Source organism: Primulina huaijiensis, chromosome 9, assembly GCF_012295235.1.
Source record: "Primulina huaijiensis isolate GDHJ02 chromosome 9, ASM1229523v2, whole genome shotgun sequence".
NCBI lineage: Eukaryota > Viridiplantae > Streptophyta > Magnoliopsida > Lamiales > Gesneriaceae > Primulina > Primulina huaijiensis.
This window is the reverse complement of record NC_133314.1, coordinates 1,086,420-1,110,633: the sequence shown is the minus strand read 5'-3', so window position 1 is coordinate 1,110,633 and position 24,214 is coordinate 1,086,420. Positions and strand designations below refer to the sequence as shown.

The 24,214-nt window shown below is 32.3% G+C and overlaps 2 protein-coding genes and 2 pseudogenes across 2 annotated transcripts; 1 reads left to right on the top strand and 3 right to left on the bottom strand.

The window, feature by feature from the left end:
- Positions 1-333: 333 nt before the first annotated feature.
- LOC140985387 (protein EXORDIUM-like 2) lies at positions 334-1,432 on the bottom strand. The gene has a single exon (XM_073453239.1). The coding sequence runs from the start codon at positions 1,375-1,377 to the stop codon at positions 457-459; it is 921 nt and encodes a 306-aa protein (XP_073309340.1). The 5' UTR covers positions 1,378-1,432; the 3' UTR covers positions 334-456.
- Positions 1,433-14,187: 12,755 nt separating this feature from the next.
- LOC140985191 (7-deoxyloganetin glucosyltransferase-like) lies at positions 14,188-17,243 on the bottom strand (annotated as a pseudogene).
- A 590-nt stretch (positions 17,244-17,833) lies between these two features.
- On the bottom strand, positions 17,834-20,517 carry LOC140983811 (G-type lectin S-receptor-like serine/threonine-protein kinase LECRK3; annotated as a pseudogene).
- Positions 20,518-21,103: 586 nt separating this feature from the next.
- On the top strand, positions 21,104-23,371 carry LOC140984639 (lysine-specific histone demethylase 1 homolog 1-like). Its single transcript, XM_073452189.1, is given in 4 exon segments — positions 21,104-21,146; positions 21,572-22,482; positions 22,484-23,092; positions 23,094-23,371. Coding segments are annotated over 4 exon segments (1,629 nt in total). The 3' UTR covers positions 23,160-23,371.
- The last annotated feature ends 843 nt before the right edge of the window (positions 23,372-24,214 follow it).

The following is a 24,214-nucleotide window of genomic DNA, read 5'->3' as shown; positions in this document are numbered from 1 at the left end:
CTTTTTTTTATGTATTTGCAGAAGATGATCTTATTGAAAGAAAAAATACTAATGGACACCGATGTTTGTTTTCAAATAAGATGTTCGAACGTCTCGAACAAAACTGCAGCAGAAGATTTAAAATTAACGGTAACGTCTAATAAATCTACATTCACATACATCTTCAAGTTTGTAATTAAAGATTTCTGAACTTAATTTTTTTCAAGTTGGAAGTTCTTTTAGTTACTTGAACCGAAACTTAATTCCAATTATTATACAAAACCGAAACTTAAATTTAATAATATTTAAAACAACGACATATAATATTTTTTAATAATAAAGCAACTTTACACGTCATACAAAACGACAAATTTATATTTGCGTCCGTATATTTACACAAGTACACCCACCCGCAGCCGATCTCTCGTCCACCTCACCGAATACTTTATTTTTTTTACGCTAATATATGCTACGGAATCACACAAGAGTGGAGCACTGGGATGTTTGCGGGTCCCACATCGCCGGCAGAAGAAACCTCCTCCCGTCAACCCCGTGCGCATTGTAGCTCGCGCCGCTCGTCTTCTCCGTCAGCACGTTACCGGCGTAACCCGGGTAAGCACCCGACCCGAACATCCCCGTGCAAGCAGTCACAGCCTCCAATGGCGCGGTCGCCGGACCCTGGAAGTACCCGTTGTTGAACGGGTTAGTCACCGTTCCCGCCAGAACGGTGGCCAGATTTATCACCATTCCGTCAACCCCGACGTCGCCGTTCGGAGAGACCAGCGGCGGCGTCTGCGGGCCGTAAACCGGCTGGTGAAACGGCCACGCGCAGTAACCAGGGCACTGTTTCTCCGCGTTCCCCACCCATGCGTAGGCGAACCGGGTCTTCCCACGAGTCGACCCGTGGGAACCGCATCTGTTCATGCAAAACCCATCAACCGCGACGTCCTCCGCCGTCAAGACGACGTTAACCGCTCCGTTCAAGTGTCCACCCTTGGCAGCTAAGTAGATAATGTGTGAGTTTTTCAGAGATTTCCCTAAAGAACAGTTCTCATCAAGGAACTGTTTGCCCAGAATAAGATTAGAAGACCCGCCGCCGCTGTACTTCTCCGTCGTCTTCCACCAGGAGGAAACAGCGGGCTGAGGGGATTTCGCAGTGTTCAACGACTGGAGGAAATCGACGAAAATGGAGCGTTGAACGGGTGTGAACTTCCCATACCAGATCAAGTTCACCGTAACGGCGCCTTTCAGCAGTGCTCCCTTGTGATATTTCAACACAAGAGACGGTTGCTGCACCAACGCCGCCATTGAAGAAGAGGTAAAAAGCAAGAAGAAAAAGAACAAGATTTTCGAAACCCGCGGATCAGGAATGGCAGAAGTGTAAGAAGAAGAAGCCATTGATTGTACAGTGTATGGGGCTAAATTCAAAACGGAGCTGGGAGTAGATGTGAAGCAGCAGCGGGTATATTTATATTGGGAGAGTTGGGAGGGGAACAGCTGTAGGGAGGGGGGTTTGTCACTATCAGGGATTGCAACGTGGCTAGACGTGATTGGATGAGTTCGAGTTTGCCAGGCTGGAGGTTTGATGCTGACGTGGAATTATTACAACGCATGCGTGTGCCTGTGACTGTTATCATCAAATACGGTTTCCCTCTTTCGGAAAAATCTGATTTGATTTTGTACAACGTACAATACATTTCGTGATATTTTCTTTATCAAGGCCAAAGAGTCTATTTTTTTTGCTCATTTTTTGTTAAGATTACCCAACGTAAAATCGGAAATTGATTTGAAATTATTTGGTGACAGAGACTATTTGAAATTGAAGCAAAATGATAATATATTTGAGTTTCGTTCTAATTTCAATAAATTTGAGACGTACGTTTCGATCCGTAGAAAATTTCCGATTCTATTAAATAGAGACATCCAAATGTAACCTCGACGTCTTTCTATTATCGTTGATTTGTATCCTCATTCCTTGCCATATATCATAGTAATTCCATTACATAATATACTTTAAAATTTACAAATAAAATTATCTACTTTAATTATGTTTCTTAAAAAAAAATTAAGTGTTACACCTAACAAAATTGTGAAGATAAAGATAAAATAATAGGACCACTCTTGTTCATAATAATAATAATTAAATAAATAAATAAAGAGGACCACTATATATTATCTCAGCCTACGTACATCTTTCGTTTTTTTAGTAGGTATATATATCGNCCAATATCCTTGTATGTATATTTTTTGAGTCGAGAACGAGTTCGATCTCGTCTCAAATTTATAATATTAATGTCAGATGAATTATAAATCTATCAAATAATGACATTACATAGTCATTTTACCACAAAAAAAAAAATTTTGATGTGTATTCATTGGCTTTGAAAGTAGTGATAATTAGTACTCTCAAAATTTCCCTTCATATATTTTTTTAGCTATTAAAATCGAGCGCATGAATTTAACCTTATTTATTAATCAACACTTTTACCCCATAGCAAAATTAAAATTTATTTTAATAAATTACATATTAAAAAAACGACCAACATTCGATCTTATACATCATATGACGACGTCGCTAAACATACTAATTGTTGATTATTGGGTTACTCAAAAAACATGTACGTATTTGTTTGAGCTACGTCAAATACACTCAATTCAACATCTACAATTCAGACATCAATTCTCTGGATCTTTGAAGAACCATATAGTAAATAAAAATGATTCAGGACTAGTGATTGGTATGTGAAATATGATACCATATTCCCATTTGCTACATTTAAATTATATTGGCATTACATAAAATATTCCCGCTAATATGGTCCATTTAATATTTTAAAAAAAATTGATCCCACTTAGCCAATGTGGCCCATAAAACTCCAAACAATTATTGATGTCAGTGGATATATATCAATGTACAATTATTTTTTAAAAAAATGAGTTTTGTAGTAATACTTTGCAGTCTTCAACTATAATAAAACGAATTGAATCGTTTTACGATTTTTTTGAATTAATTTGAAAAATATTTGATTCGTATTCGAATTTATCATATTATCACATTCGAGTCGAACTGAAGCTCAAAGCTTGTGAGTTTTAATATTTTATTAATATAATATAATTATATATTATATAATAAATTTCAAACATTTCGAATACTTATTTTCGAGCAATAGTTCGTCAACATCAGTGGCGGAGCCACATGGAGCCCGAGTGGCTCAAATTTTTTTAAAAAAAATTTATACGTAAATTTTGTATAATTTTGAAATAATATGATATTAGCCCGGGTATATTAATTTAAAATTTTAAAATTATAGCCGGAGTAGAGCTATATTCCTGGCTCCTCCACTGGCCAACATGTTCGAATCTTTCGAACAAAAATTGAACTAATTTCGAGTAAAAATTTTTAGAATTTTCGAACTTAAAATCGAAATCGAACTCGAACATAACTCAAATATAACGAATTTGATCATTCAAATTTTTGTCATATTTAACTCGATTAAGTTACTATATCTCATACCAAAGGTAAAAACTTGTGTGAGACGGTCTCACGAGTCGTATTTTGTGAGACAGATATCTTATTTGGGTCATATATGAAAAAATATTATTTTTTATGCTAAGAGTATTACTTTTTATTGTGAATATCGATAGGGTTGATCCGTCTCACATATAAATATTCGTGACACCGTTTCACAAGAGAGTTACTCCATACCAAAATACACACCCCACATCACGTCATTAATTATTTTATTTTCAGAATATTTTGTTCATGATAGATGCCACCAACAAATTAAATGCATAATTTTATCCTCGAGTAAAAGTATGTTTTCCGAATTTTAAACCGATAGAGTCATAGAGAGAAATAAAATATTGCGACGGTGTAAACAATAAAAGTTGGTAGATTTTGTTAAAACGAAAAATTATATTTTTATTTTATATTTTAGGTCTTTTCGGTTATTTTCAGATTCAATCAGTGTAAAATTGAACTTTTTTCTTTGATTTTATTACTTTTCATCGAAATGTTGAAGTCACCGAATTTTAATGTTGTGAGAAGAAAGAAAAATCTAACATGTAAATTTGACATATATTGTCATGTTTATAATTTTCATAAATTAAGTTAAAATTATATTAGAACTTTAAGTTAGAAACTAAACACAACATCGTCAATCGATGACCTCCGCAAAATGGATGAACAAGTCAAATTGCAACATTAGTACGCATAACTTCTATATTGTCCCGAGTCAAAATACTCATGATGTATTGCCATAGCCACAGACTAATCCAGTCGATAAGTGATAATCATTTGGAAAGTCTGGGAGAGAGTTGTTTAGTGTAGTCATCACATGATTACATATATATATAATTGTACAACTCCATGTTCTTATCAATGAAACGTGATGTTAACATCACATATGTTAGTCTCGAGCTTGAGCGACTTGTATCCTTATTTTAGGCGGCTGAATCGACTACAAACTAATTTAGAATGCACAACACATGTCTTAACGAATCTCATGAGCTACATTGCAAGACAGAACTCATGGTACTAAAGTATATTCAGTGATTTTATCTAGGCAGCTTGCATGCGTATACAGATAAAGTAAATTTTATAATTGGATAAAATCATAAAATATTTTGAAAATAAATATTATTTTTACACAATAGTTAATAAAGCACAAGCCATAAGTTAACTAGTTGGGTATATACTCCAACAAAATCTAAGCCCTTAGCAATCTTGCATCTTTCTTCTGTGCATGCATATATAAAAAACCCTTGTATATATTTTTTTTTGAGTTAAATAATAAGTTTGTTATAATAATTTCGAATATGAGATAATTCGTCCCAAACTCTTAATAACATATGAACTATAAAGCATCAACAAATGATCGTTACACTTATAATTTTATTTAACAAAAAATATTTGATGATACTAATACAACAATTTAATATTTATAAATCATACTACGACTCAAACACCAAGTTATTCATTCCCTTTCAATGTAGTGATAATTATTTCTCTCAATAATTTTCCTTTCAACAAATTTTAAATCTTAGAACCGAGCACGTGAACTTAATCCTAATATATTAATCAAAACTCTTACCCCATTAAAAATATATTTTTTTATAAAATATATCATTGAACAAGTCCCTAAATATACTAACTTTTTTATCATCAAATAAACACTGAATTTAGCATCTATCATTCACACGTCAACACTCTCGATCTTTAAATAACTATATATAGCAAATAAAAATAATTCAGGACTAATGATTAGTGTGTGAAATATGATACCATATTCCCATTAAGACGATTAAATATCTGCTACATTTAAATTATATTCGCATCACATAAAATATTCCCGCTAATATGGTCCATTCAATATTTTTTTTATAAAAACATGAGAATAATATTAAAAATACAAACAATATATTGTTACAGTGATATTTACAATAATTATATCGCGATATTTTGTATTTAATATATAAGAAGATTTCGACAAATTAAATTTTTACATTGAATTTTTCGTATTATATAAATTGATGTACATATATAAATATACATGTAACGTCTCTCAAAAATTGACTCCACTTGCCCCATAAAACTCCTCACAATGATTGATGCCTGTGCATATATATATATATATATATACATATATGTATATGTACACGTCGCAATTATTAACCAAAAAGATTTTTATAGAATATTTTGCAGTCTCCAACCAAAGCATCACGTCACTTATTATTTTATTTTCAGAATATTTTATTGATAATGGAAGACAGTATGCCACCAATTAATGAAATGTATATTTTTATCCCCAAGAAAAGTATGGTTTCCCAATTTTAAATCGAAAGATAGAAATAAAATATTGTGACGGTGTAAACAATAAAAGTCGGTGGATTTGGTTTGTTTAAAAATAAAGCGAAAGATTATATTTTTATTTCTATAACTTGAACGATCTTTTTTTATTTTAGGTTTTGTTTTAGGTTATTTTCAATTTTAGTTCATGTTAAATTGATCTTTTATTTTTCAATTTTAGTATTTTTTTATCGGAATACCGATCATATGATACTAAAAAATGTTTATGTAACGACATACATTACTGCAATTATACTAAGACATTGAATTAACGATAATATAAAAAAATATCACTAAACTGCTCTACATTAATTTAATGAGATATGCCCACCAACCAGATGTAGGTATAATATATGAATAACGTTAAAATTACCATCAATATATCGTTAAATCGATATTTACAACCATTATATCGCGAAAAATTTTACTGTTATATCGCGAGATTTTGTATTCAATATATAGTGATATTTTGACTAATTGAAATCTCTGCATTGAATTTTTTTTTGTACAAATTTATGTACAAATATAGATGTAAATTTAGCATCACTCATAATATATACACAAATATATGTACATATATTGTCTTTAATTTCCAATTTCCGATGTTTAATTCGCTTTATGATAAAGCATGAAGGTATGTAACTTTGGAACTAATGGACAAGCTTATATTAGGGGATTATATAGATACATTAGCTAAAGCATGATAAATTATTATTCCAAAAATATTTTTTTCTTAAAAAAATGTTGGACCCCATTTTAAATTGTTTTGGCATGACTCAATAAAAAATTGTTCCAAATATTTATAGAACTACTGATTTTGACTTTTAAAAAAAATAAAAATGAAAAATTTTGGATCATGATGTTACAATGAAAATATTATTATATGTTTCGATTTGTAACAACCGAAATAAGAAATTTTGATCGTGTCATGAATTAGAAAAGTAAGAATGTTTGGAAAAAGTGTGTATTTCCCTTTTATTGAAGTAAAAAAAAAATTTCTAATTCTTTAAAATTTAGGGAAAATTGTGTGTTTGATTTTGTATGTTTGTCTTTGCAATTTCAGTTTTCTATTATAAAATTTCAGTTTTAATCGTATATTTTTCGATTTTTTTGATAATGTTAGTTATTTTCATCGAAAATATTGATGTGTCACTACACGTTGATTGGTCGCATTTGTCGCATCAGAGCTGCGTTAGACAAATGACTAAAATTATATATGAACTAAGACTCAAATTTGTAAACATAGAAGATTAAAATTATAAAGAAACAAACATATATAAGAAAATTAATTTTCTCAAAAATTTGTTTATGCTAAGTATAGAATCATATTAATTTAACTTTATTTTATTGGTGTTAATTGAAGGTAGTTATCGATAGAAAATTATAATTAAGTACTTTTCTGATAGTATATCTATAGTTTGTCCAAGAAAGGTTTTAATTAAATTGATGAAATTTATTTTTATTATTTTAAAAAAATATATATCTCATGATGATGTTGTCCACATTTTAATCTACCTTGAATATTTCTTGTAGCTATTATTATTTTATTAATATTATTATTATTATTATTATTTATATGTCATCTTAAAAAATAATTAATTTACCAGATGAGTAATGATTGGTTAAAAAAAAAACCCACCAACTCAATATTTTCCTTCCAACCATTTTTTTGTTTGTTGCAGAACTTCCAATAATCTTTTACCAAATTATAGACTACCAAAATTTTGTTAAATGATTTCAAAGAATTCATTTAAAAACTACACTATTCCCAATGTCACTGCAAATATACTTCTAATTGTTTCAATTCAATATGCGATGATGGGGTTGAGTGTATATTATTTATATTAGTTATTATTTGATATATCGAAATAAATATTTTTTTGTATATTTTTTATAAAAGATGTTCGCATGAATTTTTTTGCAAAAAAAGCAATCAATGTGTGGTCTATTAGTATTTTTTGGTTTTCACTTGAGATGTTTGTTTCTCTCAACTCATATAGTATAGAATCACTTTTATATACATAGAGGTGTCAAAATGGGTTTGGCCCGTCGGGTTGACACGTTGATGTGTTGGGTTGGAAATTTTTCAACTCACCAATTGATTGGCAGACCCGTCCCGTTTAATGGTGGATTGTGGTAGGTTGTAGGCTGGCCCATCTCAACTCGCCAAATTACACACAAACTCGTTGAGTTGGTCCGTCCCACCATCTAAAATAAGTGGGTTGGATTGGTGTTTTTCCGACTCACCCACCTAAAAGGCGGGCCGACCTGCTCTGCCTCGTTAATGGTGGGTTGGGGTTGTTGACTGATCCATCATGTTAACCCGTTTTGACATATCTATTAATATATCTATATGTGTATATACACTAAGTTACTGTGAACCTTTTTTTTTTTTTTTTTTTAATAAAACGATAGAGTCAAAAGGAGATAATTAAAATATTAAAAAATTTGAAATATATAAGTAACAATTAACTAAAAATATTATTGATCTCGATCGAGGAAGAGTTAATAACAGATCCAAAGACAATGCTGGATCCAATTTTGTGGTCGCTATCCAGTATACATGGTTTCGTGCATGCACAGCGCAGGTCAACAATCACATTCACTCGTGGGGTTTCTTGAAATGGTCAAATTGCAAAATATATATTTATTTCGAATTGATTGCTATAATTTGTGTGGACGTTTTCATATTTAATGACCAAGATAAGCATCAGACCAATGCAATTTTTTTTTTTTAAAAAAATTTATAAGATAGTTAATTTTATGAAACGGATCTCTTATCTAGTCTGATCCATGAAAAATATTATTTTTTAAGTCATAATATTATTTTTGGCTCCGATATATGGAGAAAATAATACTCAATATCAATATTGAATAATCTTTATATTTGGATGGGATGCTCGTAATTGATTTAATTTTATTGTGAAATAAATGAAAACTTTTTTAAAATGAAATTTCTGAAAACGAGGCGACCAATAATATATTTTTGGTGAGTGGTCAGATGGCCATACTTTGTAGTTTTGTGGTCTGTATTCCTAAATGTCACCTCTTTGCAAGTGTTTGTTTGCATGGCATATTTGGCTCATCTTTAAATGCATTTTGGGACCATTTTTTCAAGACAACAAAAACTTCAATAATTTGATGTAAATATTGCTTCTTTTTATATTATCATATTGTTTAGAAGATATGTTTATATGTGTTGTGTGTGTGACATTAAAAATACAAATGATTGATTTTGAAAATCAATTCCAAATCTACATGCAAGATGACAAGGTTTGGACGGACGGAAAGGTGAGCTAAAAAATTTGGTCTCGATTTTGTTCTACATTTTTGCTAATAGACAAAAACTCTTGTAAGACATTTTCACGGTCAATTTTGTTATATGAATCTCTTACACAATCCAACTCATGAAAAACAGTAATACTTTTTATACCAAAAATATTACTTTTCACTTTAGATATGAATCGTGTCATCCATCTAACGGGATACCGTCTCACATGAGACTTGCTCTTTTAGTTTTCTTGGTCAAATTTTACCGTAGTGCTAATGTGGTGTTGAAAATCGTTGACATGAGACAATATATTGTTGAAGCGTGTGACTTGATATTGCTGATCATGTAAGCACTTTAGTAGAATTTGGCGAGATCCAAAAAAAAAAAAGTTACTTGTGTATCAATATCAAATTCTAACTCAAAATTAATGACATATCATGATCTTTATCATATACAAATTAATTGAAAAATATGTGAAATAATATTTTCTAAAAAATTAAAAAAATCTACATGTTACATTATATAGCCGTATAGGGGTCGTGCTTTTTAGAACACGGGTTAAACCTATTCAAATAAATTTGTATTATTATTATTATATGCTAAGATTATCGTCCATATTATACGAAAACGATTATTGATATTGTGATAGTATATGATTTAATTCGACAAATTTAAAATATTGATGGGTTTCTGATTTTTTTGTTGACCCAAATTCTGACATGTCTAAATATAAAAATTTGACAGTCATTGAGCAACACGTGTGACAGAGACATGTCGGGGTCATGACCCAAACATAGTATGGGGTATTTTCGACTAGTCCATTAATATGTAACTGGTACTTATTGTTAGAGCATGTGTTTATCGTCTAAATTTATGATTTGAGTTTTATCGATTTTTATGTAAAAATAATATTAATTTTAATAATATTTTAAGTTTTTATTCAATTATGACATTTATTTTATCTGTATATCTATGCAAGTTGCATAGGTAAAATCATTGAATATACAATATGTACCATGATGTATATCTCTCAACTTAAAATCATGAAACTAATTAGAAATCATACTGTATATTTTAAACAAGTTCCTGATCGATTCAACCGCATAAAATGAGGATAATCTCGCTTAATCTTGAGACTAATATATGTGATGTAAACGTCATGTTTCATCGGTAAGAGTATGAAAATGTCCATTCATATATATGAATGATCCTTTGATGATGTACTGAACCACCCTCCCACGGAATTTTCAAGTGTTTATCACTTATCGAGTGGAATACTGCGTAGTTATGGTTGTACATCATTAATCTTTTGATCCAATATAACTTGGAACAGCTCAGTTACTACGTTTAGATTTTTATACAAAGTAGAGACAAATATTTCTCCCCAACAATCTTTCTTCCCAATAATTCAAATCCTTATAATCAATGAAAATTGAACTCAATGACTCTGATACTATTTGTGAGACGAGTACTTATTGCTTTACCGAAAGGTATAACAATAATAATATTTTCAACAGTATAATAGCTCAAACAACATATTTCGATTGCTCTACCAAATAGAGACAAATATTACACTCAAACGATAACCATTAGATATACAATTTGAATAATATCTTCTTTATAGCATCTAATTCACGATTTGGAAATTCACTTTCTTGCTCTATATCAAGATTCCTGTTCAATATTCTACGTAATTATATATTATATGTAATTGCAATTTGTAAGTACTATGATTGGAATATCTAACGAGCAGACTCGGTGTCCTTTCTGGTCGGTCCCTTTGTTAGATAATTAATAATTTAATCAACACCTGTCACGCATAATTATACTGGGAGGATATGATATGATATACCATGAAAGTTTGTTTATAAAAATCTAAAATTAAAATAATAAATTTTAAAATATGATATTTTTTAGATATAATTGTGATTAACGAGTAGTAAGTATTTGGAATATTTCATTATTAATGCAGTAATACCAAATTAGATATCGACATGCTACCTTTCACATAATTGGTGCCGGTAGGAGAGTAGACCGACGGGCTAAATTAAATTGCAGCTTTAATTTTTTTTTATTTATTTAAAAGAAAACAATTACAGATAATTTTGAACATTAAAGTTTATATACGTAAATTCTTGATATTAAGTCATGGGCGTCATTGAGTTGAGTTTAGGACGACTTTTTAGGTTGTGCTTTGATCGATATATTTGATTCGAGAAAGTATTAATCGAGGAGCAGTGAGTTTTAAATAATATTTAATTTTTTGATGTATTTGATATATGTCGTAATTATTATTGAAATTGTTTAACTCGATATAAAATAGATTTAAAATTAACTTGAATTTTGTGTATTTGAATCAAGTCAAAGAATTTTAAAATCATGAATTTTAAACTTGCATATTAATCCAAGTAAATCCATAACAATTTTCGAGGCTCTATCTAATAAATACTCTTTCGTTTCCGAGCTAAGTTTGAGCCGTTGGTTCCACACATTTGCATCATAGATTATATTTTATAACATGAACTTTGGATCAATTCTCAAATTATGGAAATACTTTTGTATGAAAATTACCTTATTAATTTTGATTGTTATGGTGTTTCAAATTATATTTCACAACAAAATTTATTTATAAACGTTATTTAATTAATTGATTGGGATTCAAAAGTGACTAGCTCTTTATATCCATGTCGCGAACCACAAGAACACCAATAATATGTCCTTATGAGGTTTCCGAATTGATGGAGCATGAGAGTATTATGTCAAATAATTACGAGTTCAATTTTCCCAATCAACTCTTTATCGGACAATCCTGCTTAGTGCAGTTTACATGTGGTTTGTAGGGTATCATGTTAAGAACAATTGTTTACGAAGTGCATATAAAAAATATCGGTTGCTTGCTCCCCGTCACAAAAAGAAAAAAACACACCAATAACAATATTAGCTAATAAATCAAATCCATATATAATCTTTTAAAATTCATTATCAGATGTTGCATATATAATATGTGAGTATCAACTCATCGATGTGTATATAAATATATATTGTATATGCATCATTGTGTGTGTGTGTCTANTATTTAGAGTCCATGCAAAATTGAGGAAATGTGCATGAATGGCATTAATGTCAGCCAGCAGGCAGCAACTTCCAAAATTATTTTTCCCCCTTATCCATTTTTAAAGTTAAAAATATTGGCAGCACAGTACTGCATCTCTTACAATCCAAGAAATCTTTTCATATACATGTAGAGTATTTACACACTTCTTTCATGTCTGAAGAATACAATTCAAGAAATCTCTCGAGGTGTATTGGTTCTAAATTTTTATTGATTTTTATGGAGTTTAAAAATTTAGAGGTACTCAATCCAGACTTTTATAAACTCTATAAAAATTTAGTGGTATTCAATGTAAATTTTTGTAGAATTTTAAAAAGTTATGTGATATCCAAACTTAATTTTTAAAAACTCTACAAAAATCTAAAGGTATTCAAAATGTCAATAGACTTTTAGTGACTCCGTGAAATTTTATTAAGCACAATAATTAAAGTCTAAGATACCACAATAAAATGTCAAAAAATGTCATTGATTCAACCTAAAGATTTGGATGTACATAAGTACATTTAATTGAAAAATCTATCAAACTCACATACTCAATACAAATACTAATTTTCATTTTTTTCTCATCCATATATTTTTCATTGTATTTGTACTTTTTAAAAACATATTTTTTTTATTGATAAAAATATTTTAAAATCAAAATTATTAGAATCATTCATTTTATTTTTGGAGTTCCAGTCACAAAATCTTATAAAATTTAAAATTAGAATTATTAAAAAATTTAAAAATTTATTACACTATGTAACAAAAAAATTTATAATATTTTATTGAACTATAAATTGAAAATAATTTTAATTTTTAATTAGTAAAATTAAACTTTTTTTATTAATTATTATATAACATTTGATGTTTAATTATTTTTTATAATTTTTGTTAATTCATATCTTGATTTTGATTATAACTCAAAATTCTTAAACGATGTGTGGGATTAATACATAATTTTAGAAGTTTATCAACACAAATATAATAAATTAAATATATTAAAATTTTATAAATTTATACTAATTAAAAATATTTTACATACTTATTATTTATTTTCAGATACATATAATTGTCTTGTTTATTTTTTTTGTTTGACATATTTTCAAAAACAAAATTGATATGTTTTTTTATACAAAAATTTATTTAAAATGAATGAAATTATTTTCAGTTTAATTATTTATCAATATTGAAATTTATTATTATGTATTTTTAAAAAATATTAATTATTTAAATAAACATGTTTAATTGACATAAATAATTGAAATTTAATTGTAATAAATTTAATATTGACTTATTTGTTGTCTTTCGTAAAATCAATATGTAAAACATCATATCGAGAAAGAGAAATATTTGAAACAAGTAAAATTTATTCACATTCAACTGCTAGTTCAAATAAATTTTAAAAAATCACAATAATAAATTACAAAATCCATAGGGTTTTGTGAAAAAGTTTACAAATGTCAATAAAAGTCATGCAAAATAAATCTACAAGATTCTGTGAATATCTTTAGAAATCTGTGAGACTCTGCAAAAGTCTGTAAAAATCTATAAACTCCAAAAAAGTCTGTAAAAATCTATAAACTCCACAAAAGTCTATTATTTAAAAAAAAATCAGAAAATCTCTGCAACGAATACACCCTCCTTTTTCTTTGTGGCTTTCCCAAAAATAATCATTGTTTTTGTTGTGACTTCCAATTCTACTCTTAAGGAGAGTGCTTATTAAAGATTAAAGAGTAAATAATTTTATCTATTAATTTTTTTTAACAAATGACACTTTTTCAATTAATTTGAATATTAATGTTAAACTTTAGTTTTTATAAAAACATTAAAACAACGATATAATTCTTACAAAATTTTTTAAAAAAAATTAAAAACTTAATTGAGAGACTCGGCCCAATTCTTTTATGAATATTGGAATATAATTTCAGTCTGGGAATTTGGGTCCAAGAACTGCAACTCATGCTGTTATGCACCCTTAGGCAGGCAAACACCCAATTTTCCCTAAACTGCAACCTCTAAAAAAATGATTTATTGTATTTTTCTTCACAAAACGCCCCTAAATCTTTAGATTCTTGAGGTGAAATTTCGAATGCAGAAATCATATACGTATACATATTTAATTAAACTTGGACAACAACACATCCTTGATCGATCTTTCCAAATTCGACCAACTTGAACCATTAATCCCCAGTGCTTCTTCTACCTTCGCCTTCCACTCGATCGCGTTCTTCTTCATCGTCCTACCCTTTTCTCCCTCAATCAATCCCCTCACAATCTTCTCCACTTCTCCCCTGCTCACATCCTTACTTAACTCTACTCCAACACCCCCATTCCATGCATGCAAACCTGCAGTTTATCTGCTGCTCCGCGAAAAATGGCCAGCATATCATCGGCACGCCTTGCGACATACTCTCGACAATCGAATTTCATCCACAGTGTGTCAAGAATCCAGCGATGGAAGGGTGGTTGAGCACTTGTTTTTGCGGGCACCACCCTGTTATCAGGGCTCTGTCTTTGGTCTCGGAGACGAGTTCGGAAGGCAATGCTGATGCCAACGTGACGTTGCCTATCACTGCATCGGATCTTATTGTCCAAAGAAAGCTGGTCCTGCTGTTCGCTAGCCCCCAGGCGAACTCGAGGATTTGTTGGCGGGTTAGGACTGTGATGCTGCCGAAGTTCACGTACAGCACCTGTTGAAGATATATGATCATTGACCGATGATCACCAGCTTTCTTTAATCTCAATAACTTTCATTTTCGAACAATATTTTTCTATTAGACGTTTGGTCGTCCCATGTGCATGAATACTACATGGAATTAATATTTACCGAGTTAGGTCGCCTAGAGTCCAGCCATTGGATGCATTCAGATTTTTCTTCTTTCCATAGGCTAACTCCTATGGACTTGAGCTTCTCATCTGTGATATGGTTCGCCAACGAATGCACTGGGCCGAGGGCGTAAATCGGGGGGAACAGAGGAGTTAAAGCCGCCAATGCATCAGATTCCAAAGCCTCAAAAGTATTAAATATCAGGGCTGATGCTTTTGAGGATCCCCCTGTTTCTCCAAGGACGAAGTTCAGCATCGGATCGTTTATATCTGTCGTCCGAACAAACGATGGAAAGTCACGAAGCCTTGTGATTTTGAGACTTGGAATGAAGTCCACAGACGTGTCCAAATACCCGTTTGTTAAACATGTTGCATCTGTAATAAATTCCAATGAGTTAAATTTAGTAAATTGATATGTCAAATAATTTATAATCTTGACTTCGGTGTTCTAAATTCCAATGAGTTAAATTTTATGTATGGGCACAATAATTTTATGTATTTTGCAATTTTAGTCCCAAATTTAATTAAGCAAAATGTAATACAAATTTAATTAATTATTCCCCAATTTTTAAAAATATTTCACACTCGAAAAAAAGAATACCATATCAAATCTTTATATTTCGGATTTATCTATACATGCAACGCGCCTCTCCAACCGCTAGCATTAGAGTATTCAAAAGTTGAAAACTAGAGAAAAATTTAAATTAAAGTAATTGTTGTATTAAAAGGGTTGATGTGCATATTTTAGAGAAAAATAAAAGAATAAATAATAATGACCGTTTCCATTCTCTCCGGGATTATTCGGTTTGGAGTATTTATCTCCTTGATGTAGTTAAACGTTAGTCTTTACATGATAACACATATATCAACTTCTGTAAAAATATAAATATTTTGTTATGTGGTCAAATGTTAATATTTAAATGATCCATACATATTTCAATTTCCGTAAAAATATGAAAGACTAATGTGATATAATGTTTTGAGTGGATCTCATATTCTCATGTGAGACCGTCTCACGGATCTTAATATGTGAGACGGATCAACCATACCGATATTCACAATAAAAAATAATACTCTTAGCATAAAAAATAATACTTTTTCATGAATAACCGAAATAAGATATATGTCTCACAAAATACGACCCGTGAGATCGTCTTATATAAGTTTTTGCCTTATGTTTTTGGATGATGAATACATATATCAACTACGTAAAATTACGAAGGAACCTATCTCATATTTGGGAGAAGATCAAAATTAGACACTACAACAATAAATGACTATTGTGACACTTTTTTATGGATAATTTTAATTAAATATTGTTATAAATACTTAATAATGACATTTGTAAAAAATTAATAATGTGTAAAATAAAAAAAAACATATTAGATTAATTATATGAGTCGTTTGAGTAGGAAACAAAAAATATCTATTATAGTTCTATAATCACTAGTAGTTCAAATCTAAGAGAAATTTTAGACAATGTTTATTATGATAAAATCTTTTTTTTTTTTGAATGATAAGGGAAGTAAAAAAATTAGATCAAAACAAAATGCTATTTTTGAATTATATAAATAATTTACTCGTGTAGGTGGAGATTTGATAATTTCTGAATATTTATGTAAGGAATTATCAAAGAAATTCTTTCAATAAAGATGTGACCATCTCCGAATGGAGCAGGGTACAAGGCCTCGTTGGATAAGATCTGGAATATGCTTGTTACACAGGTAACTGCAAGCATTAGTAGTCCGAAAACACACCACCGGCACGCCTATTTCTCTACCAGCCTCCACGGAAAATGTCATTATCGCGTCGGAAATCACGCAACTCACCGGCGGTGAATTCTCCGGGGAAGAGTGAAGCTTCGCAAGAAGATTCCTGAACGGGGTTAAGCAGTTACTTTTTGTCGAAATGGAAAGGGAAGGAATATCCTGTGTCTTATCAGCATCGGAGTCGTTTCGAATCGGAAACCCAGCGGCAGGCCGTCGAAGGCGCCGGTGCCGCTGGCTCGGAGGAGGCGGCGATGGTTATACTCCGTGTTGACGAAGGTTATGTGGAAGCCTTTGTGATGAAGGACTGCGGCGAGTTTGAACATGGGGTTTATGTGGCCTTGTGCTGGAAATGGAAGGAACACCGCATGGGATTTCTTTGCCATTGGGGATGGAGACTTCATCTTCACCTTCTAGTTGTACCCAATCTTAGCTTCAAGTTTTGGTCCCCTATTTATGCTTGCAAGTCGCAAACGTTAAAAACAAAAATTTGTGTGAGACGATCTCACGGGTAGTATTTTGTGAGATAGATCTCTTATTTGGATTATCCATGAAAAAATATTACTTTTTAGGCTAAGAATATTATTTTTTATTGTGAATATCGGTAGGTTGATCCGTCTCACATATAAAGATTCGTGAGATCGTCTCACAAGAGACATACTCAATATTAAATGAAGCCTTATGTAAGCACACAAATGACATTACACGTATAAATAGATAATGTTGATTTTTGAAAATAATTATTTGGTATATATAATAATTTTTAGAAATACATGTTTCATATATATATTTACATTGAAAAACTAACTCATACTAAAATTGAATAATTTTAAATAAAAGTTATTATTTGATTGATAAATATAGCAAAATAATAAACAACAAAATTACTCATTTGACGGAGCAAATTTTTTTTGGTACGACAAAATTACAATAAAACAAGGTGACAAGTCAAAACTTAAAGAATCAAACATGACAGAGACTCTTCTCCGAAGTTGATATGATTTTTAGTAAGAGTTCACTGATCTTTATTCATAAAATGACTGAAATATTAATTTTGCCGGGTGATCCAAATGAATGGGAAGTTCTTCATATTAATGATTCGTTTTGACTCCAGATAGAAGAAGAATCAAAGAGCGAAGGCCGCGGAGGGACGGGAACTATGGAAACTCCCTCGAGCATCTGACTAACTCTTCTCATGGATGGCCTTAGTGATGGATCTTCTTGAATGCACCAGATTGCCACCATCGCCATTCTTTCCACATTTGTCATGTCATTCTTTGCGTCCTCATCGTTTTCCACTAGCCTTTGGGTATTCCTTTTTCTGTAGCATTCATAGGCCCAATCGACCAACGCCTCCTCTTCTTCACTCATGGAAAATCTGACACTCGACTTACAGCAAATTATTTCCAGTAGCATGACTCCGAAGCTATAAACGTCTACTTTCACCGTAATAGATGCCTTTCTAAACCATTCGGGTGCAAAGTATCCAACCGTGCCTCTGATGTTTGTCCGTGTAGCTCGGCTTTGTTCTGTTAGCAAAAGTTTTGCCAATCCGAAGTCGGAAATCTTAGGTGTGAAGGACTCATCCAAGAGTACGTTTTGAGGCTTGACGTCGCAATGAATTATCTGAGTGCTGCATTCTTCGTGTAGGTAAGTCAGACCTCTAGCAATACCAAGAGCAATCTGCACTCTTTGGTTCCAATGAGGCCTTGATATTCCAAACAGAAAGCTAGCCAAAGAGCCGTTGCTCATGTATTCGTACACCAAAAGGCGGGAGACTCCATCATCGCAAAATCCTAGGAGATTGACCAAGTTTTTATGGTGAGTTTGCCCGATCACTCTTACTTCGGTTTTAAATTCCTTCTCACCGTCCTGTACGGATTTGTCTAGCCTTTTGACAGCTATATGTTACTAGAATTTAACGGGAGAACGCCTTTATAAACCGTCCCAAAGGATCCTCGGCCTAATTGCAGCTTGAATCCCCCAGTCGCCTGCTCGAGTTCTTTGTATGTGAACTTTTTTATTCCAAATGATGTTGAATCTGTCTGAAAATTTAGCACCTTCTTCCGGTATGATAAGTAGGCGACAACTGATGAAACCAGCAGCAGAACAAGATTCAGGAACGCTGAACTGCCGAGCAAAAATGATCCGATGAGAATTATACTCGACTTATCTTTGCTTTTAGAACACAAGCTGGCCACGTTCCCTCGAGGGACCTTAATCAACGCCATCCTGTCTAGATCTAGCGACTGTTTTCCATTGGAAAGAGGGAATTTTTTCTTCCAACGCCTATTCCCATGGTAGATAGCGGCTGCACAATAACAATCATAGAGGCAAAATTCTTTACATTTTTCCTTGTCTACATCCAAACCAGTCTGAAGCTCGTAATCATTCAGGGGCCAATCAGTGTTATTCAGCTCCTTAAACTCGATCAAATCGACGTTCAATTCCCATCCGTTTTCTTGACAGCTTGGCAACTGAAAGTTCGGCTTACAGCCTCGTTGCATAAGCAGAGGATCCAAAGGAGAGTATCCTTCTGGACAACGGCAAGTAGGCTTTCCATCCAAATTCACACAGTAGCTATTGTATCCACAAGCTCCACTGTCCAAGTAACCCACAACTGCGGTGCAAATATCTTCTGGAATTCTCTGGACGACACGCCAACTCGAGATGCAGCTTCTCCTATCAGCAACATAGTTTTTTCTGGGATGATCATATTGCCTAAACACGCCATCCTCATCAATCCTAGCCATGTAGTAACAGTCTTGTTTTGAGCCCAGAACCTTTTTGGTCACATTGTACACTGTTTTATTATTCTGTTCTATGTAAATATAACCAGCCTCATCATAAATAAGCACAGAGTTGGAGACAGGCGCTGAGGTTACTGTCCCACTTTCCCAATAAGCACCACTCTTATATCTTGTGGGCAAAAAAATAGTGTAGAGCACAAGATTTCCATCGCTCTGCATCTGGAGCTGAAATCTTCCTTCAGTATAATTCGTCTCGGATAAACGAGAAGTAAGTGTCCCTCCCATGCTGAGCCTCTGACCAGGTAAGATTGTATCAGTAGGAAATTTGAAGCTTTCCCATAGGTAATTCGAATCTTCGCTTCTCAGAGCAAAATTCCCAGAATCGAGCATGGCACCACAACTAGCTTTCTCATAACTAGCACGCCATATCTCGTTGCCCCGTTGATCATAGAGAATTAGGTGGCCTTCATTGGAAAGCTGGACTTGTGAACCTACTTGAACTGGATGCTCGTTTTCGGACCAAACTATGGTTTGTTCCGGTATCTTGTTGAACCAAATGGCTAAAAAGAACAGATCTTTATAACTAGAAGAAGCACTCGAGAGGAGCCGAAATCCAAAGGCGAATTCAGCAGAAGGTGAGGGCCAGCTATGGCTGGTGTTTCCTGCTGACAAAGCAGCGCCTAAGTTTACATTACATTCAGACTGGCCTGCTCCAAGATCGGCAAAGAGAAGAGACACTAACACCAACAAGAATGAACGAAATCTTGTAGTTCCATATTCCATTTCTGGAGCTGCAGGTTTTCCGAAGGAAAGAATGATCAAAATTACAAGTTATGTGCCACTAGCCTTTGACTGAAGTGGCATTATACAAATATCGAGTCTTCTCAATATGTCCAATCATATTTAGATCATGTTCATAGACCTGAGTCCTCATCTCCAACTTCTAATAAAAAAATAATTACAAGTTATGTTAAAAAAATACGAAGTTATGTTTGTTTTTATCTCAAACGTAAACCATATGTAATATTTTTTTTATGCTGCCATTGGTCATGTGATATCTGCCAGCTATGTTTATTTTTGAACATGAAAGCTGTATTTGTTATTGGATTCTTGTAAGTAAACCGAAGACTTTTGACTTTTGTGCGTGTTGACCGTTGACTACTGGTGGACCAATAGGCATGTCCATTTGACCTTAATTACAAATCATATTCTCTGCCCATCCTAGAAGTAAACAACATTGATATATCCCGGTATCTTATAATTCAACAAATCTGACTTATTACTTGGTTCTCAACTAACAAAGAAAAAAGGCACTTTTTTATCCCAAACAATTATTTCGATTATACCGGGTATGGTCTCAGGTGGCATCACTTGAAATCTAGAATTTAAAAAACTAGAAAATATATATTTTAAAAAGAGAAAATTCTTAATCTACAATCTCGTTTAAATGGAAAAATAATTTTAAGAAATTGTGTCTTGCAATGCAAGTCACGTTTTCTTTAAGATATTATAAGCATATTTTTATACTTCTTGAGACAGTAAGAATATTGAGTTAAACATGCATGAGTCATGAGTGAGACAAATACTGATATACGTCGTCAAATCTTCACTGGTAAATGAGACAACACCAACAGTAAAATTAATTCCCCAAACTAACGAGCCTTACAACCCGATCTATCAACGCCCAAGTAAGTTTAGTCACTCCTGTCACGCGTCGCTTAATATGAGGCTTTACACTAATGAAATAAAGTCGCGTCTTGATTAACAATTATAATTTTTGACATAATGATAATCATTTGACACTAACATAATTGTTTTTAATATGTTTTTTTTTTCTAGTATTGATTATCGATCTTCAAACAATAAAGAAATTTCAAATCAAGTAATATTATATTTTAATGGATTAAGTTTTTGTATATTCTTTTATTTTCATTTTTTAAATTTGCTAATATTAAAAACTTTACTAATTTTAATTGTATTTTGGTTCAAAGGTTTCTAATTTCGCTCCCTAAACCCACCATCGACGGACTCGCGTAGTCCGATGGAAACGACCGAGTCACGATCAGATTTGGCCGCCACCACTGAGGGACTTAGGTGGGAGCGTTTTGACCGGAAATAATGGGAATCCATTGGGAGTTTTGGTGCGGCAGCTGGGGTTGCCGCTTCACAAGGTGAGGGATATATGTCCCTTGTATTTGCCTAATAGTAGGATGGTCAATTCGGATGTTGATTCGAAAGTGGAATCATCATTTAATAAATTGTTAGACAGAGTTTGTAAGCTTAGGCAGGGTATAGTGGAGGAGGTAAGGAACGTGGACATATCATTGGGGACGGCTTTAGAGGCATTCAGACATGTGTACAGAGTTGCTGAGGAGAGCCGTTGGAACGAGATGTTATTGGATTGGCATGTAGCCAATTTAGAGTATGCTAATGCCACTTTGATGTCAAACTTGTCCATGGCTTTGTGGGATCAAGATGATCCATATGAAATGGGTGGCGATCATTGTTTTATTCCAGGAGGTAATGGGAGGCTCGTTGGAGCTCTGTCAGAGGACCTTCCTATCTGTTATGATTGTGCAGTGGACAGTATTAGATATGGAAGTGATGGGGTTCTAGTTTATGCCGGAGGACAAGAATTTCGTTGTGATGTTGTGCTTTGCACAGTTTCTCTAGGAGTGCTCAAGAAGGAGGCAATTGAGTTTGTACCAGAGCTTCCTCAACGGAAGAAAGATGCAATTGAGAGATTAGGATTTGGGTTGTTAAACAAGGTTGCCATTTTGTTCCCCTACGATTTTTGGGGTGGAGAAATCGATACCTTTGGGCATTTGACAGATGATCCAAAAATGCGAGGAGAGTTCTTTCTTTTTTATAGTTATTCTTCAGTGGCTGGCGGGCAACTTCTTGTTGCCCTTGTTGCTGGGGAGGCCGCAGTCAAGTTTGAAAAAGATGTCTCCAGTGGAATCAGTAGGCAGGGTTTTGGAGATTTTGAAAGGTATTTTCAGCCCGAAAGGAATTGCAGTTCCAGCTCCAGTTCAGGCCATATGCACCTGCTGGGGTCAGGATCAGTACCCTTATGGATCTTATTCTTATGTAGCAATTGGCGCTTCTGGAGACGATTATGATATTCTTGCTGAGAACGTTGCTGATCGAGTTTTCTTCGCTGGAGAAGCCACGAATAGGCAATATCCAGCCACAATGCATGGTGCTTTTCTTAGTGGGATGAGAGAAGCTGCGCATATATCATGAGAGTCCGCTGGGGGAAGATCAATCCATCCATCTGAAATAATGACAAGTGGTCTTCAAAACAATGATGTGGATATATTGTTCGAGACCCCTGACCTCACATTTGGTAGCTTTTCTGTTCTGTATGATCCGCAGTCGACAGATTCGGAATCAAATGCCTTGTTACGAGTTGAATTCAGGAACAAAAAATTGGAGTCTGGTGTCATGCACCTGTATGGCTTGATTCAAAGAAAGCAGGCAGTGGAACTGAATAAGATTGAAGAAGATGCAAGGAGGATTGAGATGTTAACCGGCCATTTTCAGGTTAGATTGGTTGGGAAAAAAAAGTTTATGCAAGTATGCGGCGACCCTCGTCAGCCAAATCAAATCAGCTTCTAGCTAGCTAGATTTCAAATTAACTGAGGTCTAAAGCACTACAAGAATTTGATTATTGATTAGGTAATCTTCAAGCAAACAGAGACAAAAGCTGCTGCTGCTCCGTGTTTGATTAGTTAGTGTTCACAAATTCTAGGAATTAGCTATAAATTTCACTTTTGTAACTTTGAACATCTTTTTGACTCGTTATCCTTTGTTCAATTCGATGAGTAAAAATTATTTAGGCACACAAACAGTTGGCTTAATTGGTATATATATATATACTAGGAATTTATAAGTGCGATGCACGTAAGTGACTAATAATGAAAAATCTAATAACGAGAATTATATAATGTTTAAAGTCGTTTGAATACCATCATGTTTATAAGTATTTATCAATCTAAATATATCAAAACACAATACATAAAAATACATCATGACAATAAATCATATATATTCACTTATTTATATGACATTTTGCAATCCGCGACATAATAGAGCTCTCTTAAATGATAAATCAGTAAAAATATTTTTCATTCAAATATCATTCAAAATGAAAAAAACAATAAAAATAAAATTAACAGAATAGTGAATTTTACCAAAATCAAAACTAAAATTTACTTAAATAGAGTACACATAGACAAACATCAAATAAAATTATCTTAATTTACTAAATTATCATAATAATGTTAAAATAAAATCATTAAACTTGTTATAAAGGTAAATATCACTTTTGCCTTTGCTAACTTTTAACACATTGCGGATTTTATTTAATTTCTATGTTTTTTTATAATACATATCATAGATAATTAATTTTATAACAGAATCAATCATTTATAAATTAATATTGATTATTAATAATTTAAGAGAAATAAAATTTTAACATAATACCACTCAAATAAATATATATAGTAAAAAAACTTATATAAATAAAATAATATGTAATACTCAGCTAAAAAATTTTATATGTAAAATTGTAATATATAACAAATGATAATAAACTATCAATATAATTCATATTTATTATAAGGATTATATTGATTAAATTTTTTTAAAAGATTATATCATAAATTTAGTTTAAAA

What these genes read in the sequence shown, in the direction of transcription:
- LOC140985387 (XM_073453239.1), bottom strand. Translation starts at nt 1,377, where the DNA reads ATGGCTTCTTCTTCTTACACTTCTGCCATTCCTGATCCGCGGGTTTCG.